Source organism: Gobius niger (assembly GCF_951799975.1).
Source record: "Gobius niger genome assembly, chromosome: 1".
NCBI lineage: Eukaryota > Metazoa > Chordata > Actinopteri > Gobiiformes > Gobiidae > Gobius > Gobius niger.
Genome location: NC_136852.1, coordinates 8940895 through 8959315, shown reverse-complemented (window position 1 = coordinate 8959315; position 18421 = coordinate 8940895). Strand labels below are relative to the sequence as shown.

Here is an 18421-nt window from a genome sequence, read left to right as displayed (position 1 = left end):
CTGTGTATACATTTGCATGTGGTGCCGGTCACTGGGGTTGTGTGCTCACACCGGCAGTTTCACTGAGGAGGTGATAATTACTGCAGAGTCATCTTCTGGGCAAAGCTAATTATAAAGACGCTAGCTAACTGCTCCGGGCCGGCACTGCTAAGTCATCACGTGAAGCCATGACTGGAAAGGGAAGCGAAATAGAATTTGACTGATGTGAGAAGAAGCAAAACTAAGCAGATTGTCTGGTCATCAGGTTACCAGGAAGTCAGAGCCACTTCTTTACTTACAACAAGCCCATCCAACTTGCTAAACGCTAGCATGCTAAGTGGTTTCCTGGCTGCTGCTCACATCCCAGAATGCATCTCTTTTCTCTCTTGTTCTAATTGGCTTCTTGTTGAATTGGCACACATTGCCAGAGAGGCTACTTTTCCCTGCAACTTTCATAATTCTACACAATTATAAACTCAAAAACTAACATTTGATGGTGGGGATGAGCTGGCATTATTGTTCAAAGCCTAAATAGAGGCTCGAGGCACGAGTTAAACCTCTGCTAAAAGCACCCAGGTGAAATTGACACCGTATTTACCAGCATATGCTTCATGAATGAGATATTTCCTGGTTAAATAAAGGTTTGTTTGAATGTTTGAATGAATGAATGAATGAATGAATGAATGAATGAATGAATGAATGAATGAATGAGGCCCCTCCATAAAAAACACTCCAAATTCGCTTTGAGCTACTAGCATTGTCAGTATTTCTAATAGAGCTTGGAATTGTGTCGTCAAAACAGAAAAAAATATATATATATATATTTTAGTGGTATCCTGGGACTATTATAAAACACCAATTGAGATTTTTATCGTTCCAATAAAAGCGTTTGGGAACTGCAGTGTGTTGAATTTAACAGTTTGCCGCAGCTGATGGACTTGTTTCACTTCTCCACTTTTAAATAGTTTTCTTTTTATTTGCTTATGTCAATCTATAGATACTCTTTCGACTTCCCCATGGAACAGCGCATTTGTAAGGTGTGATTTGATCCAACACGCTATTGCCATCTTCTCCAAAATTGCAGCTTTCAGCGTAATCTGCATCAAAGCAAATACCAAGCCCCTTATTACCCACTCACGCAAGAAGCACTGTACGACTTGAATATGTTAAAGATGTGAAAAGCAAACTGCAGAAAGGAGTGTCACAATTTGACTTCCAAAGAAACTCATCAGGTTAGTGTACCTTTGCCCAATAGCACGCTTTGTAACTAATTTTGTGTCACTTTGTTCCGACACGGAGCTTGTTCCATTCCCGGACTCACAGTGCGTCCCCTGTTCTGCTTTGTGTGCGTTGTATCTGAACGAGAGAACACAGTGGGATCATCACCTGTGCGCTCCGGCTGGCTTCTAGCCCTCTACCCTTGGACTGCGGCGGCGTTTCAAGCACAAACACTGTGTGCTTTTGCCGAATTGTGTCACGGTGACGCTGCGTTTACCGTCAGTCCGTCCCAACGTCACAGCTATAGAGGTTCGCGGAGTTCACGCGGAGGAACAAGCAGCCGGGCCTTTGAAAAGACACCTGAAAAATCGCTCCATTTGGCATTTGGAATGGAGCTCAACGGTCGCACCTCCTCCTCATGGGGCCGGAAATCCCATTCAAAACCTCCATAGACTTTTCAAAAATAGTTTAAAAGCACGACGGAAGCTTATGTGAAATAAAATACTAAATACTGGAAAATCATTTAGAGCACAATTCATACACAAAGTAATGAACCTCCGTAACTTCAAACTCTGCTGTAAAAGGAAATCTCCGGCTGTCGCTCTCCATTATTTTCAGCTCTATGCACCTTTCTTATGACACACAAGCTCCTGAAAACGTTTAAGTCTGCTTCCTCCAGGGCCGGCCCTGCCTATAAGCAGACTAAGCAACTGCTTAGGGCCCCGAGGCAACCAGGGGTACCCAGAGTGCCTACATTTTTATTGTAGAAAATGGCCAAAATAATTCAGTGAAAACGGTGGTACAACGCTTAATATAGTTAAAGCAGTGCTAAGTAACTCTTGCCCCTAGAGGCCATAAGCGCAACTGCAGGTGTCGTAGCAAGTTGCGATTTTTGAACTTATTAATTGTCTTGGAGAGTAAATACTACGATGACAGAAAAGGCGAAGAAAGAGAGGGATATTGTACATCCAATTATACAATGGAGATAATTTATTTCACTCAAACTTGACTGTAAATACTGTTTAAAGTGATGCTAGCCCGCAGTTAGCTTTGCCCGTTAGCATGCTAGCTTCTTCTTCGTGATTTTATTAGTGTGTATTGGTGGCTCTGGTCCGGTGGCAGTCAAGTTGCAAACATGGTTTTCTGGCCAGAGATGAAAGACCCTTCAATCATCCCATAAACACTTGTACTACCCCCACAGGGACTACGGAAAAGGATTTATTAAGGTAAACAGTTTACTTAGTACTGCTTTAACAAAACAATGAAATTCTGTTTAGCGTCATATTTTTTGTTTGAACTCCCTTCAAGAAGTAAAAGAAGTTAAATATAACATAAGCAGAAGACCATGCACTAAGAGCACAATCATCAATATTGAGCCCAGTCAGCACTGGTTTTATGAGGGGCCCCCAAGTCAGATTATGCTTAGGGCCCCTTGAGGGCTGGGGCCGGCCCTGGCTACCTCTCAAAAACGAGCCAAAATCATCACATAAATTCAAATCAATTCAAATAAAGCGTCATGCGAGTTCAATAATGTCGCCAACAATAAGCAACTACGCTCGCAGCGGCCACTCTCGGACTGATCTCAGACCAGCCTCTAAAAATAAAATTCCATCTGTTAAATTAAGTGCGATGAGAATGTGCGCTTTGATTGTGTTAGCCAATCGAACGATGGAGAGAGAGAAACAAGCCCACGCTGGCACCGCGCTCAAGACCTGGCTTGAAATGTCATGCTGCTCTGAGCAATGATAGCCTCGAGGTAGAAAAGGTCACGAGATAATTCGAAGAAAACGGCGTTCGGTTCTTATTTTGCGTAACGGGAAAAACAAGGAGGTGGAGCAGTCTTGTTGATGCGAGGGCTGCACAGGTAATCAAAGCAGAATCAGGAGTGCAACTTTATTTAATTTGCAGAGAAAGGAAATGCCCTTTAAAAAAAAAGAAGCAAAAAATGCATCTCTCCATGAGGACTTTTTAGGCAAACCTGCTGGCTGTAGTTCATAATCTCTTTTTCAGGCAAACGTTTAGTGGTTTATACGTTTACTCTCAAGCGTTAAAGCTTCTGAATTGGATCGTTTTCCCCAAAAGAGTGAAAGAAAACGCTCTTGTGAGTCAGGTGGAGCCGAGAAGCCGCTCGCAAAAACCTGTTTTCAGCTCATTTCGACAAGCTCCTACTGAATGTGTTTACCGGCCCGGCGTAAAGGGAAGAGTGCTGCCTCAGCGCTCAGCAAAAAAAAAAAAAAAAACGGAATAAGTGAAGGTTAAGAAAACTTTGGCGCTGTCAAGATGGCGGCTAATCCCCACACGCCGGAGAGCCGCGGCGTTCTCACGTCTGTTCATACAGGGACCCGCATACCAGCATCAGTCATGCCATTGTGCACGTCACACTGTGGGGAGAGGAGAAAATAACACACGCAGGTATTCCTCTGACAGATTCATGTACGTACACGCAATCGGCAGCCAGTTATGCTCAGATAAGTCAGTCAGTCGAGCGAATCTGCTGACGGAGGCGGCTTTGGCCTGACACCTCCAGGTCGCGGGTTAGTTCCTTTTTCACTGCTTTGCTTTATCTTTCAATGATTCGTTTACTATTATTGTTATGTTGAAGTACGAGGCTTATAAAGGGGCTGCACCTTTCTGCATCATGGGAAGTGAATGGAATTTACCACAGGCGTAAACCTTTATTGACGTTCACAAACACGATGGAGGGCAATGGCATTTTCCTATTTACCTTTTAAACTTCTATTTCACTGAAAAACTGTCAGTAATTTGACGAGGTTGCAACACCAGATGGCTACATAATTTATTCATTCAAATATTTCTGGAAACTTTTTAAAGCCACGGTGGATAGAAATAATCTTAACAGGCATATCCTGCAAAAAAATTTTTTAGCTTTTAACCATGTTACATAACATAGTGTCGTTCTCTTGTCAAAAACATATCTGGGGGTCATTTACCAAGCAATTGCTCATATCAAAACGAGGAGCATGTGCAAAAGTGGATAAGCATTTACACATTATAGTCACACAGCGTTCTCTTGAATTTTGCATATTTGATTTAAAGCAGTACGTGCCCCCGGCCATAAGTGCTACTGCAGGTGTCGTAGCATGTTGCATTTTTTACTCATTAATTGTCCGTGAGAGTAAATACTACACTGACAGAAAAGACAAAGGGAGAGAGGGATATTGCACATCCAATGACACAATGGAGATAATTTATTTCACTGAAACTTGGCTGTAAATACTGTTCAAGTGGTGCTAGCCCACTAGCCTGTTTTGCCCGTTAGCCTGTTAGCTTCTTCCTTGTGTGTATTGGTGGCGCCGAACCGGTGGCAGTCAAGTTTAAACTGTGGTTTTCTGGCCAGAGACACCAGGGGGAGATGAAAGACGCCCCAGTCATGCCATTAACACTTGTATCACCCCCAGAGGGACTACGAAAAGGGTTTATTAAGGTAAACAAGTTACTTAGTGCTGCTTTAAGGCCCTACAATTTTAATACAAATGGTAGATTTGGTGCAACATGCCCATTAAGCGCTATATGCCATTTTTCATCTTGCACTCACCTAAATGTAGTATTTATTGCATAGTAGCAGTATTAAGTTAAAAGCGGTCGGATCTGAATTTCCAGGATACTGTTGCGTCATATAGGCCTGTCACGATAAAACAAAATATTGATATATTGAGGCAAGAAAATATCGCGATAAACGAGTTTATTGAAAAGAGGAATCGAACTCTAAAGCTTAGAAATGGCAGTGAAGCTTTGTTCGAACATTGCTTAATCGCAAAATACCCCACAATAAACATAACTACAATGAAACACAGCTTACTTCGATAAAAACAATAAAGTATTACGTTAGTACAGACGATGCTTGTATTGCTTGTCATTTAGTCGATAATGAAACACAAAACTATCCTCCACATTTTGTAAACTCGCAACGTTTTCTGAGCACTTCTACACTCAAAGTTCATTTGTTACGGCTCCACCGATTTGCTAGCTGCCATTAGCTCACAATGAAAGCTCGTCAGGCAGCTGTGGACATTGTTAAATATCGAAAAATATCAATGAGAAGTTCCTGAAAGAATGTTTAAGCCTTGGTTATTCATGATATGTTGACTTGCTCGAGCCGAACATTGTGTGTCACTGACTGTTTTGTAAAGGATTGCAAAAGAAAACATTCCTCAGACCCGGCCCCGGCCCGGCTCTCGGCTCAAGGTGTCCCCAGTGTGTCCTCTCGCCCCTGCCTTCGAACGTTTAAAACCATTCGAAAAAAGTACGGAGAGTATGAAATGATAAATGTGTCCACCTGGGAACACTTGAGAAAGAGCAGAGCGCGCAAATAGGCCTTAAAGAGGGAAGAAGGCGGACGAATAATAGAAAAGAAAAGGCGAGAGCGGAGAGAATACGAGCCCGGGACACCGTTATCTGGAGTGCGGTTTAACGGCTTTCGGGGCAAACTAGAAAAGAAGTAAGCGGAGTAAACAAATGCAAATGTGGTGTCAGGGAAAGAGAGATTTTGAGTTAGTCACAAATGAATTACTGCAGTTGAGAAATCTTTGTTGCATTATCAGCCAATATGATCAGTAATTTAACTGAATGGGTCAGCTCAAACATTATCAGATAGTAGTTAGTTATTAAAGCTTTTCGTGATCCCTGATAAAAGGCAAACATCATTAATGCAGTAATGAGATTGAATACTGTTATAATAATAATGTTCATTCTGACTGCAAAAAAAAAACAAAGCAGTTGTGAAGAATCTGAGCATTGATTTGACGGCGTGTTTGAACTCAGCTAAGGCGGGGCAAGTAATAGGAGTTTCAACTTTAATGGCAAACATTTATCAAAGCGCCAATACTGTACACTGGACCCAATTTTATGTTTGATTCAGGTTATGTGGCCTGTGTAATTCTGATCATGCTTAGTTGTTAAGCATGAAAAAAGTGAAGATACAGAAGTAAAAAAAAAGTGACGTCAACAATGTGAAGAAAAAGATCCATTTAGATCTATTTTGTAGCTTTCAAATGAGGTGTTACTCTGGCCCATAGTCTGTAAGCTCCAGTCAAGAAGCTTTTGGGTAAAGCCGAACTAGAGAAAAGGCGCTTGGTTAAGACAGGGGGTTAAGTGGTTAATAAATTATGAGTTAACACATAATTCATCACTAGAAATTCATTAGTTAACAATGACGAAGTATGTGAAGAACTATTCATTAGTCATTACCTGTAGTAGTTATTAAGTGTTAGTCAACCTTAACTAATGAATTGTATATGAATTAGGTGTTAATTCATGATTTATAAGGCAAGAAAAGCATAGTAATTTTAAAGTGCTACCAAATTCAAAAATAAATGAAGTCTGTCCCTTAAAAGATCTCGTGGGACAGAATGTCCAGACCTCCTTGTTTGGTCTACGTTGAGTACAACACATTTTGTTGTCGCAAAGTTTGAGATTGGTCTTTGTTGAGAGGCTTTGTCGTCCCCGCTTGTCCATTTCTTTGTGCATATAACAGTATAAAGTATCTTATCTACGCTCTTTACTATTTAACATAAAGAATTAATGATTACACTTATGTTTGTATCTAAAAAACAGAACTGTAAAGCCTTTGAATGATCCTGTGCACAAATTCTGCCCTACAAATAAACGCGCCTTGCTTTCGAGATTTCAAGGATTTTAATATAAGTGCTGTCCCAATAGAAAAGAGTTTAAGATGCAAATAAAACCGAGGTCAAAGAGTTTACAACTGCAATTGCATTATGGGAAAACAGTGAGTGGAAAGGTGGAGGGATGAGTGGATAAGAGGCTGTGAGTAAGCAGCGACGCCTCACTGATTCATACCGTGGAGCTGTCTGACACGTCACACACACACACACACACACACACACACACAACACACACACACACACACACACACACACACACACGCTAAACCGGCTCGCTCAAGCCTCGCCTTTTTAGTTTCCCTGGATCGTGACAGTGTACACAAAGCGGCTCACACGGAATCCCCTGCGATATCAACACACACACACACACACACACACACACACACACGCAGAGGCGCTGGTGTCAGGTCGCTCTGCCCTGGGAGCGCGGCGTCTCTGAATGACGAGTCGCCCTCTCCGCACACCTGCTGCTGCGGCGGCGGCGACGGCGCACAAAGGGCCTGCTTGTGTTTCAGCCGCTCACGTGCAGCGCTTTGAAACAAGTACACAGGATCCCAAAGAGGTTTGTGAGAAAGGGATTCAACTTCTCCCTTCTTTGTAAAATCACGGAGGACAAACGGCAGTGGCACACCTACGCTTTTACGAAGTAGAATACAAATATTACACATTTTCTCTCACATCTTTAGTTCGAAACGGTTGTTGGCTCATTTAGGCGGACTTTGTGGCTCACATCAATCCAATATCCTCTAATTAGTGGAGAGTTTTTCCAAGTAAATGTGCTTTCTGAAGGTGTTTAATCACTTCTACTTGGGTGATTATTGAAGCGTCTGTATTCTTGACTGAAACATGTGGTCACTCTTTACCTCCTGAGTAAATCTGTAATAGACAAAAACTTTATTTGGCATGAAAATGGAATTTAAATTATCAAAACTCTTTTATCTTAAAGGAACAGGCCACCGTTTTTCCATACTGACATATGTTCTTACCTGAGCTTAGATGAGTTGATGCATACCTGTCTGGTCTTTGTGCGTGCCCTCAGTCACACAAAAAGACCAAAGATGTTGGCAGCATTTAGCCTCTCCGAGTATATTCCTATGGCTCCAAACAAAATCAACTCGTCTAAGCTCAGGTAAGAACATATCTCAATATGGAAAAACGGTGGCCTGTTCCTTTAAGTTATTCTGGTTTTATCCACTGTGTGTAATTCCAGGGTGTATAGAGACGGCATCGCGTCATAGAGGGCGTGGCTTCGCCGAGGGGGAAAACAGAATCTTTAGGGAAACACACTTTTTCCACTCTATATAGCCATTTTCTGGTGGAATATGAACTTATTTATCACATACAAATAAAGTCAAGTCTAAATCGAGCCCATATGGATAATTTTCCACAGCAGATTGTTCAGTAGAAGCGAAAAAAACTGCAGTTGTAGCTAGCATTAGCATCAGCACGCTGCTAACATGTAGCATTCTCCGTAATTTATGTATTTATGGGCTGTTGAACCACTTTGCTCCTCCCTATGTGTTTGCATCTTTATTGGGTAGAAAACTATACCAATATTTCAGCATTTGTTAAAATAGTTTTTGAATAATCAGAGAAAGTTTAGATTTTTCTCCAAATTGTTTTCCCCTTAACTGTTTTCAAACCATATATGGGCGAATCCAGAGATGCCGAATACTGTTTTGCTTTATTTTATGTCATGTTTGTCATATTACAACACTAAAACATAAATTCAACTTGCTAAAAAAAAGTGCTGTGTAAAAGTGATATTATTCTAAAAATGTCAGTACATTACTCAAATACTTTTAACACTACCCACTTGTGATCTTAAAATATGCTTTTAAAGTCATTTTTTTGGCACCTCAGCGTAGAAGTGTTAACCCTAAATGAGAAAGGACTTCAACAATAGGTGCGTGGGGCTTAAAACACTCACATGGGAACTGAAAACCTGCAAAAGTTCCGTTTTAGTCATATTTGTTTGTCACTTCACCCAAGTTTTGGTTCTAATTTAGTCATTTAAGAAGTACTGCTTTGACACAATTTGATTTTGGTTTGGATTTATGACGCACACTGTTGAAAATATACTATATTCCATCAGCCTTTACTTTCCTTCTTAACACTCTCACGTGTTTTCGCAGCCACACACACCCATGTCCTACACTGTTTACAACACAGTCTAATACTTGTGCGGTGAGCAGTAAAAGTAGTGAAAATCGGGGGGTTAGGAAGTGGCCAACTCCGACGTGAGTACGACACAAGGCCACAGGCAGTGCCCCGAAACATAAACCTGCCAACATTAGCTTATCGCCGCGCCACTTCTCGCTCGGGGCGATGACTGGGCCGTTCCTGCCGAGTTCACGACTAAAGGCGGATTAGCCGGACTTCCACGGCTGCTTATCATATGGATGGGATTAACCTGCGCTATGGATCATACACATGGGAACAGCTCAGCACACAGGCACATTCCCCCCGCGCTCGTCTTTGTGAAGGAAGAGGGGGGGGTGCGTTTCCATACCGACACAAGAGCCCAGTAAATATAGAGCTATAATGAAAGTCTCGAGGGGCCAGGCTGACCGGCACCTTGTGCGAACATGGCGGACACAATGCGGAACTCCCTCCATCGCACTAATTTTCACCGGAGTTATCAATATTCTTGTTCATATTTCAAACACTGGTTTCATGGAGTTTGGGAACTTTTATTGATTAAGGAATTGAATTTAATACTGATATTTTCACATTAGTACGGCTGAATATGGATGTTACAGGGCAAAGTCAACAATAAGTAGATTTGGGGGTCAATTGTCTTGACATTACCATAAAAATCTGCTATTTTAGGGACTATAGGTAAAAAATATTTCAGTTAGGGTTAAGTATCTCTATTTTGTTTCAACGGGTTAACGGTGCCTTTATTACATTACATCTAGAGCCATAAACCGAATGATAATGGTCATTGTTTCATCATTTCTTTGAGCTGGAACAACCTAGTAGGTAGATGGGGGAGCAGGTCGTCTCATAATCAGAAGGTAGGAGTTTGAATCCCAGTTCCGGAAGATGGACACTGTCGTTGTGTCCTTGGGCAAGACACTTCACCCTCCTTGCCTCCAGTGTGTGAGTACACTGGTGTATGGATGAGACAGTGAATGGGCGACTGGTTCGTTACTGTAAAGCGCTTTGGGCCTGATGAAGGTAGAAAAGCGCTGTATAAGTTGAGACCATTTAACATTTTACCAGAGTAACTTTTAGACGGTTTCCCTTACCAACTCAATCCCACAAATACTGTTTATTTGTTTTTTTTAACAGTACCCTTGATACATTGTACCTAACTACATTAAGTACAATGTAATGTAATAAGACATAACTCTAACCTTAAGCCTTAAACCTTAAGGGTCTCGTGTCCTAATACATTATGTACCTACAAAGTACTAATACAAGTTCCTCTATTGTGCATCTAACCCATAGGTACAAGTTATTACAGATTGTTACAGAACACATTACACTGGACTTAATGTAGTTAGGTAGAATGTATCAAGGTAGTGTAAAATAAAGTGATACCAATATTTTTTTACAGTATATTCCACACTGGCATCGATTAACGGCACCGAGCTTAACTAAAAGTAGAGAAAAGCTGTCTGAGTACCTCTATTTGACAATAACACCAGTATCTAACAAAAAAGTGCCTAAACTTCTTTATTTAGACAAACTTTCCATGAATGACATAATGGGTAACTTGTATGTATATTTTAATACAGACCATGTATTTCATTAGTATCTATTGAATTATATTTTGGGGTTCGCATTTTGTTTCCATTTGCATTGTTGTCTTAGTTTTGTGAAGCGCTTTGTGATTTGTCCGCTAAACACATTTACATTGTAACTTCTTCATCAGTTTATTGTTGAAGGCGCCGGCACAGTTTAAACCAGCTCTTGAGTGAATCAAACATGGCCGCCCGAGCTGGATGTTTAGTCCCACTGCGTCGCCACGGTAACGTCCCATCTAGACTTATAATATACATCCTCTTCAGATCTCTAACAGTGTTATCTTGCGCTGCCTGCCGGTCTCCACGGCGACGGAAAGTGTGTGTACTCGGGGCTGCTCTGTGCGGTACGCCCAGTCCGACACAAAGCTTCGGTAAATAACACAAACGACGGCTCAATGACCGAATTATACAGTCTGCTCGTGCTCCTTTAGATGTGGGTGAGTCAGCGCGCTGAAATTACCCCGGCATCGGAAGATCGCTGCGAGACAATAAAACAATTACAACCTGGAGAATGAGTGACAGAGCGACACAACAGTGCGTGTGCGCTTACGTGCCACCGCTTTGTCGGGCAACGGTCATCAGCTGGATTAGGTCACGTGACTGGATTTCTTTACTTTCAAAGGGTGCGATGATGTCACCATTAGGTTCCTGTCGCTTTAAGACCAAGGCAGCATTCTGTATTCTTGCAGCTTAACTTCTTTTATCTATGGCTGAAAATATAACTGCAACTGAATCACAAAAGGAACAGGACAACTAGGACTAATATTTCATTTTTATTGGAAGATTTAATCGATTCATTAGGTGTTTTTTGGTTCGGTTAGGGGTTTTTTTACACCCAGTTTAACCTTCCAAGCACAGGTCATATATTTTATAAAGTACATATCCTTTGCAAACAACAAAATATCTTAATAAATGTGATATTATGCACAGCTTTCCATCTTCCCTCAATGTTAAAGGCCCTATACCTGATTTTTGTTTGTTCATTCTTTTCACTCTTGAAGCAATTCGCCAATAATGTGAATTCTTATTTGTTATTTTATTTCAGTGAAGCAGCAAATTAATGAAGAAATGCTGGGTAGAAAGTATTTTTTTTTTTTTTTTTTAGCTACTGACAGGAAGTGACATAGATAGAGGTACTAATTTCCCATAGATACAGACAGCATCTCTGGAATCGCCCATATATGGTCATGTTTGAAAACAGTTAAGGGGGAAAACAATTTTGAGAAGAATCTAAACTTTCCCTATTTATTCAAAAACTACTTCAACAAATGCTGAATTATGAATATAGTTTTCTACTAAATAAAGATAAAAGAAAATGGAGAGGAGCAAAGTGGTTCAACAGCCCATAGATACATAAAAAAACAGAGAATGCCAAAATGATGCTACATGTTAGCATCGTGCTAATGCGAACGCGAGCTAGCGCTTGCTATGACTGCCGTTTTTTTTTTCCGCTTCTACTGAACAATCTGCTGTGAATAAATATCCATATGGACCCGATTTACACTTGACTTTATTTGTATGTGATAAATAAGTTTATATTTCGCCAGAAAATGACTAAAAAGAGTGAAAAACTGTAATGACATAACATGGTCGGCACGGCAACAGTTTAAAATATTTTGCCTCTACTTATGTCACTTTCTGTCAGTGTCCAATAAGGAAGTGAAACTATAAACAAACTAAAGAAAGCCGGGTGAAACTATGAGCAAAATCTTAAGTATAATTGTGATAACGATGTTTTAGCAAGACTTGTGTCAAATGTGTGATATGCACTTTAATTCATTACAGTGTCCTTTAATGGACTTACACCATGAAGCCTTACTTTTAACCCCCGTGGCCAAGTGTGAAGCCGCTATGAAGTGAAACAAGTCTAGCCCCTTGACCTTGAGCAGTGTGAGATATAGATTCCATTGGAGAAAACAATGCGGTAACTATTTTCCCTGCAGGGAATTCTCAACACGTAGGAGGCGCAAACATTGTATCCGGAGGTGTTATTGTCTAATGTGAAAACGTGAACATGTTCAACGTCAGTGTTTTCAATCAACCGTTTCATAACAGTCAAACCAGTTTCACGTCACGGTTGCAACAATCGCGCAGGATAAAAGGCGACACAAATGCCGTGAATGATCAGGGCGCGCGTACGTCAGCGCTGCTCTGTCGCTGAGTCAGACGACCCCCAGGCCAAGGACCTTTGAGGAACCTAACACCAGGTGGAGATCCTGTTTACAGAACAAGCTTCTCTCGTGTTTCTGTGGAAATTCATAAACTCGGCTGCAGCCAAATCTCTGTATAGATAACACTTCATACAGTCATGAGGCCGACTGCAAGGTCACTGCAATAATGTCAACAGTAAAGTAGATGTGGTTAAAGCAAAGCTATGGTTTCAGCAAATGATCGAATAAGATACTTTCTAAAGAAGGCTACGAAAATGGACCCCGACAACTTCTGTGTGACTTTTAAAAGTAGCAAGTCTAGCTTTCCAGATGTCATCGTCTGCTTATCTAGTCAAATATGGATGTTTTGGATGGCCGTTTGCATATTCAAAGACCTGCGTTCAGTGTTCAAATCTATTGTCAGAATGATACGCACTCATTTACCTGAAAAGGCCTTGCACCTCTGCACAAAGTACGCAATCTCTTCTCTGGTCAATCTCAATAACCGTCATGGGACCTTAAAACCGTCAGCTGTTTCTTTGGCAGACACAGCGCTAACCTTTGGTGTTTGTTTGTTTTAGCTGGAGTTTATCTAAGTTCATTTTTCCGCCATATCGTCCAGCTGCAAGTTTTAGCTGCTCCATATTCTGCGCTTAGCTGTAAAAGGAACAACATAAAAGTAGTGAAAGTGCTTTAGAGCTGCACAGGTTTCACATGCAGTATCTGTACTCCATTTTTGAACTAGAGTAAAAGTGTTTGTGTTCGCCTTGACCACATTCCAGGCCTGCAGTGATGAGATAACATTGCATTCGGTGGAAATGTGTGTTAAATGCTGCTTTATTCTATGTGGGTAGCTTGAACACTCCTCTGATTGTGCATAGTTTTCTGTGATCTGTGAGTTTCTGTGAGTTAGGGAAGTTCTTTTGCTTCTGAACTTCTCCCTCCGCTGCCTGTCGCCTGTTCGCATATGAAACATAATGCATGGAGCGCTTTCTGAAAAGAACTGCATGTCATCGCTCCGCCGGGTTACCGTCAGAGCTCGTGGAGAGGGGGAAATGAGGTAAGCCGCTTGTCCAAACACTCTCTTATTTGAGAAAAAGGTCATCGGCCCGATCCCCTCTATCAGACGCCGCTGTGTGTGTGTGTGTGTGTGTGTGAACCTACAGTAGTTCAACAGGAAGCGCTACATGCTCCTTTATGTCAGCCCACGAGCTCTTGCCAAATGCTTGCGTGCCGAGCGTGCGTGTGTGCGCTCGTAAAAAGAGAGGGTTTATCTGTCTGCGAGGAGGCGTGCGTGAGAGCAACCCGAGCCACTAGCGAGCGCCTCTTGTGCCGGCCGTTTTCGTGCGAGCCCCCTTCGTGCCAGCGCAGACGAGTGCGTGAGCGTTCGTGCTTGTGCGTGTGGGTGTGCGCGAGCGAGCTGCGCGACCGAGGCCGAGGGGAGAAGCTGCCAAGCACGCCTGTAACGCTGACCGCACAAGGCAAGCGAAGGGTCAGGGCAGTTCACAGCATTCTGCCAGGAGAGCTGTTAAGTCTAGCCGCAGAGGGCGTCCCGGCCAAATCGCAGGCGCAGAGACTGAGGGATAGGCTACAGGAAATGGACTGATAAGTGAAATCAGGAGATGGATGAAAGGTCAACGTGGTTCTGTCTGTCAGTGCGTAGACTCTTCCATCTTACGTCAAGGATATCTTTGTATCTGTTAAACCCTTCAGTCATCTAGAGCAGGGGTTCACAAACTTGTCACACCATGTAGCACCTCATAAAATACAATTTGAACTTCCAAGTAACATAAAGCCGAGATCAAGATCAAATCAAGACTAACCCAGGTCCAAAAGGGGTTTAAAATAGACCATATCTGGACTGAATTGGAGCTTAACGGGGTGTAAAGTATGTCTCAGCCAGAATAACACCCAACTTGAATGCACGACTAAAGCAGAAATGGCATTATCTTACATTAAAATGAATAAATCCTAAGATTGGAGATGACCCTGGCCCTGAGTGGAACCCGAAGAAGAGAACCACACTTTCCGTCAAGACGCTTTGTCATTTTCCGACCAATATCACTTCAGAACTGACTATGGTGGAACGTCAGATACAAAAGTGACACCAGCTGACAACTAAGTGAAGCAGCCCCATAATAGTGACTTTTATGGCGACTTCTCCTTTCCTTTCATTCATATTTCCGATATATATCACAAGTACAGTGAATAGATCTCGATATTCTCACAGAACGTACAGCATCTTCCATCCCTTTCATTCATAATTCTCAGTAAAAGTCAGAAACCTCCTCGAATGCTCCTTCTGCTTTGTGAAATGACTGTTTTATCGACAGCAGGAGACACTGGCTCAAAAGTAACCTTCGATACCGACGCATGACTTGGCCCGGGTTCATCGGCTGCGCACACAACAGCTGGGAAGTGTTGACGCTTTCAGTTCTGCCGCTGAAACCCAAGAGGAAGCGCTCATTCTGCGCTTTACACCGTTCCCAAGCGCAGAAGAGGCTTATCTCCCACAACAAGGAGGCCTATCTACTTACTGCGCAATTGTTTGCCGAGTCACAAGCAAAAAAAAAAAATCAACTGTATCGCCCATTCATCCCTTAAAAGCGGGTTTCAGGAGTGGAGGAATTGGATATTGGTCTTCTGTTATAACCATGGTTTGCCAAAGTAACGAGACGGGTATTCAAATTCTCTCCCAGGCCTACTTAAGGAAGCTTAGGAATATTTATCCACCACAATGCTTGAGTGAGTATTTGGTTACTACTTTGAATGGGCAGAACTGAAAGTAGAATATGATGAGACTTTGAAAACAGAAGCAGAGAAATGAAGTACGTCTCCTTCCTCTTATGGAACCACATCTAAATAAACAGGATGAATGAAGGTGCAGGTGCTGAGGAACACTACTTACTGGTACTTGAGTCGCACTTGCTCATTGTCCGGGTTGCAGTAAAGTCTCTCCAGTTGCTCCTGGGAATCGTCTGCTATGCTCTGCCACTTGTGAGTGCTGCTCCGGCGGATCTGCCAGTGGTAGGGCAGCACCGTGTGGTGATGGGCGCAGTCGTTGCCGTAAACACAAAGTCCTTGAAGGAAATCCACACAGATGTCCACAGAGTCCGCCTGGTGCGTATGATACTGGAGCTGGGTGAGCAGCTCGAAAACCAGGTCTAGGGAAGCCTCCTCACTCTTATCCTGAAACAGTACCCCTTTGTCAGGCTGAGCGACCGGTAAAAGCAGGGGAAGGGACTCCTGGACAGCAGTGCAGTCTTTGAGTGGGAGGCTTTTGGAAACAGAGGTTAAAAGGTCATTGCTTTTGATGGAGCAGTCCTGAAGAGGGGTCTGAGCTTTGACTGTGGGGGGTATATCCGTGCTCGGGGGAGTACTCCCAGTGGGCCTTAGGCCTGGTTTCACCTGAAAGCAGTGACTACTGTGTGAGGAGGGATCGGGGATTTTGGGGTGCTCCCCTGAGCGCTCAGTCTCTTCCAGTTCTACAGTAGTATCAGTTATTTCCATATCAGTGTCCCGGGATATGAGCCCAGTAGTGCCATCATTGGCAGCTGTTGAGTCTTTCAAACAGTCCTGGTCCATACAGCTCTGTTTCACTACTGCTGCAGCACACAGGCTGCCAGGAGTCCGGCCCGGCTGGTTCCGGGGCACAAACACCCCATCCCCAGAGACCAGAGTGTCCGAGCTGAGTAGAGTGGTCAGGATGGGGTCCTCCAGGGCACGGTGGAGGCATTTGGCATCCAGTTTTCTCTGCTTCTTTTTGAAGAAAGGTTTCACTAAGGGTATTTTATCAGACAGCCCCACAATCTGGTTCTCTGTGAAGTTGTCCCCTTCACCCATGTTTAAGCTGATATCCAGCGACAGCCCAGTCGGCACAACGTCTGCTGATTTCTGGAGAATGTGCAAAGTTTTATCCATGATCCCCTTCTAAAGCCAGATAGCCCTGGGAGAGGAGAAAGAAAGAGAAAGAGGTAGTCATCAAAGATAACACCTATAATCCTATAAGCTCAGTTTCCAAGGTGAAGTCATCTTGGCGCATAAAGCTATGATTAATGGTTGCTTGGACGAGCTATTATGCCATAAAATTCCTCTTTCCTTTCTAGAAGCACAGCCCTCGCCCTGTCTGAGCCGAAACGAAACCTGTCCTGCGACAAATTCTGACTATCCCAGCTGCAGCAGAACAGCAACGCACCTCTAGTGTTTTGAGAGCTAAATACAAAAGCGTCGGGATAGTTTGTAATGTGGCTGACTTCTTAGCGCGCTGCGAACGGCATTAAACCACACACACAATGGGCCACCCTATAGGCTATTGTCTAAACAAAGTACCACTCCGCAGGCAGCCTATCCGTATCTATCCTAAAACAGTCAAACTTAAACAGTAGGCTATTTCATGCCAATGGGGCGACCTGGTATTTCCAGGGACTAACCAGACCAGGTCCTGCTCAGCCTCCGAGATCTGACGGGATCTCGCATTCAATAAACAACAAACACTAGATTGTTTTGCAGTAATTGTGCGAAATTGGTCTGCTTACTAAGCATTAAATCTTGTGCCTTTGGTCTCTCGCTAACGTCATCCGCGCAATTACAGCTGCGTCTCCAGGCTGGAGCGATAAAATCATTACTGTAACAAAACCTCTCTCTCTCCCGGGACTATGTATTTTGATCACGGGAGTCCGATACGCAGCCCCTGCCGTCTACGTGCAGCTTACACAACGCTGCCCGAGCAAGTTCGCACGTAGGCTCCAGTCTCTCTCCAACACACAGCACTGCGGCGGAGCAGGGCCAGCACAGACATTGCCCAAGAGCTTCACAACAACCGCACAACACACTTCTTCTTCTCGCGATTAAACGCTTCTATAGCGCGGATCGACGCTGTAAAGTCGAGCAGCTTCCCTAAAACAAACACAAAGCCCCTCCGCGACAGGACTGGTGTGTGGACCTACAGCTGCCGCAGTCTTCGCCGTCCAAAGAAAAAAAAAAAAAAAAAAGGAACGCTACATTTTTTTGGGAACCAGGACTACAAGACCGTACCTGCGCAACAAAGTCCGCCCCTCTCCCCCAGATCTCGACTCTCTGCGCGGGGCTATATCCAGTGCGCACATCGGCGACGGGCTTGATCCACTCGGGAAGAAATACTATCCGTGTCCCGGGGGGCTAGGCTGTCGTCCCGTGGGGTCTGCCCTGTCCCAGTGCTGCCCCCGCGGCGCTCATGCTCCGTCTGCTCTGCCCGTGTCTTTGTATCTGCTCCCGGACAGAAGAGCGCACTGGGGCCCGACAAAGACCCAGCTCGGAGACACAGCTGTGGAGAGTGACGCTCGCGCTCTCCGCCTGCACCGTGTCCGCGCGTCAGGCCCCGCCCATTAACCTGGTCACAGAGCGGTGGGGCGGGGCTTAGCTCAGAGCCCTGCGCGAGGGAGGCGTCTGCTGGTGCATGCGGGAGCTGCAATGGGAATAAACTATTTTTTTTTAAATCTGTGAGATTCAGAGATGCTTAACCTTTTAACCCCCGCATTAAACCAAGTGCATTTTCTCCAGTTCAGCTTTACCCAAATCCATAAGGTCGCAGTCTATAGGCCAGTGTAACGCCTCATTTGAAAGCTAAGACCTATGGATCTTTTTCCTCGCAGTGTCGTCACTTTGTCTTTGACATTGTTTTCCCCACGTTTTTATG

General features: G+C 43.5%; 1 protein-coding gene across 1 annotated transcript in view; it reads right to left on the bottom strand.

Moving 5' to 3' along the window:
• tiparp (TCDD-inducible poly(ADP-ribose) polymerase) overlaps positions 1-18100 on the bottom strand; it is a 40921-nt gene extending 22821 nt beyond the window's left edge. Inside the window, exons 1-2 of the mRNA XM_079574148.1 lie at positions 17782-18100; positions 15656-16693 (exon numbers count right to left, since the gene is read on the bottom strand). Coding sequence (XP_079430274.1) covers positions 15656-16668 — 1013 coding nt within the window. The 5' untranslated portion in view covers positions 16669-16693; positions 17782-18100. The remainder of the gene's footprint in view (positions 1-15655; positions 16694-17781) is intronic.
• Between the last annotated feature and the right edge of the window lie 321 nt (positions 18101-18421).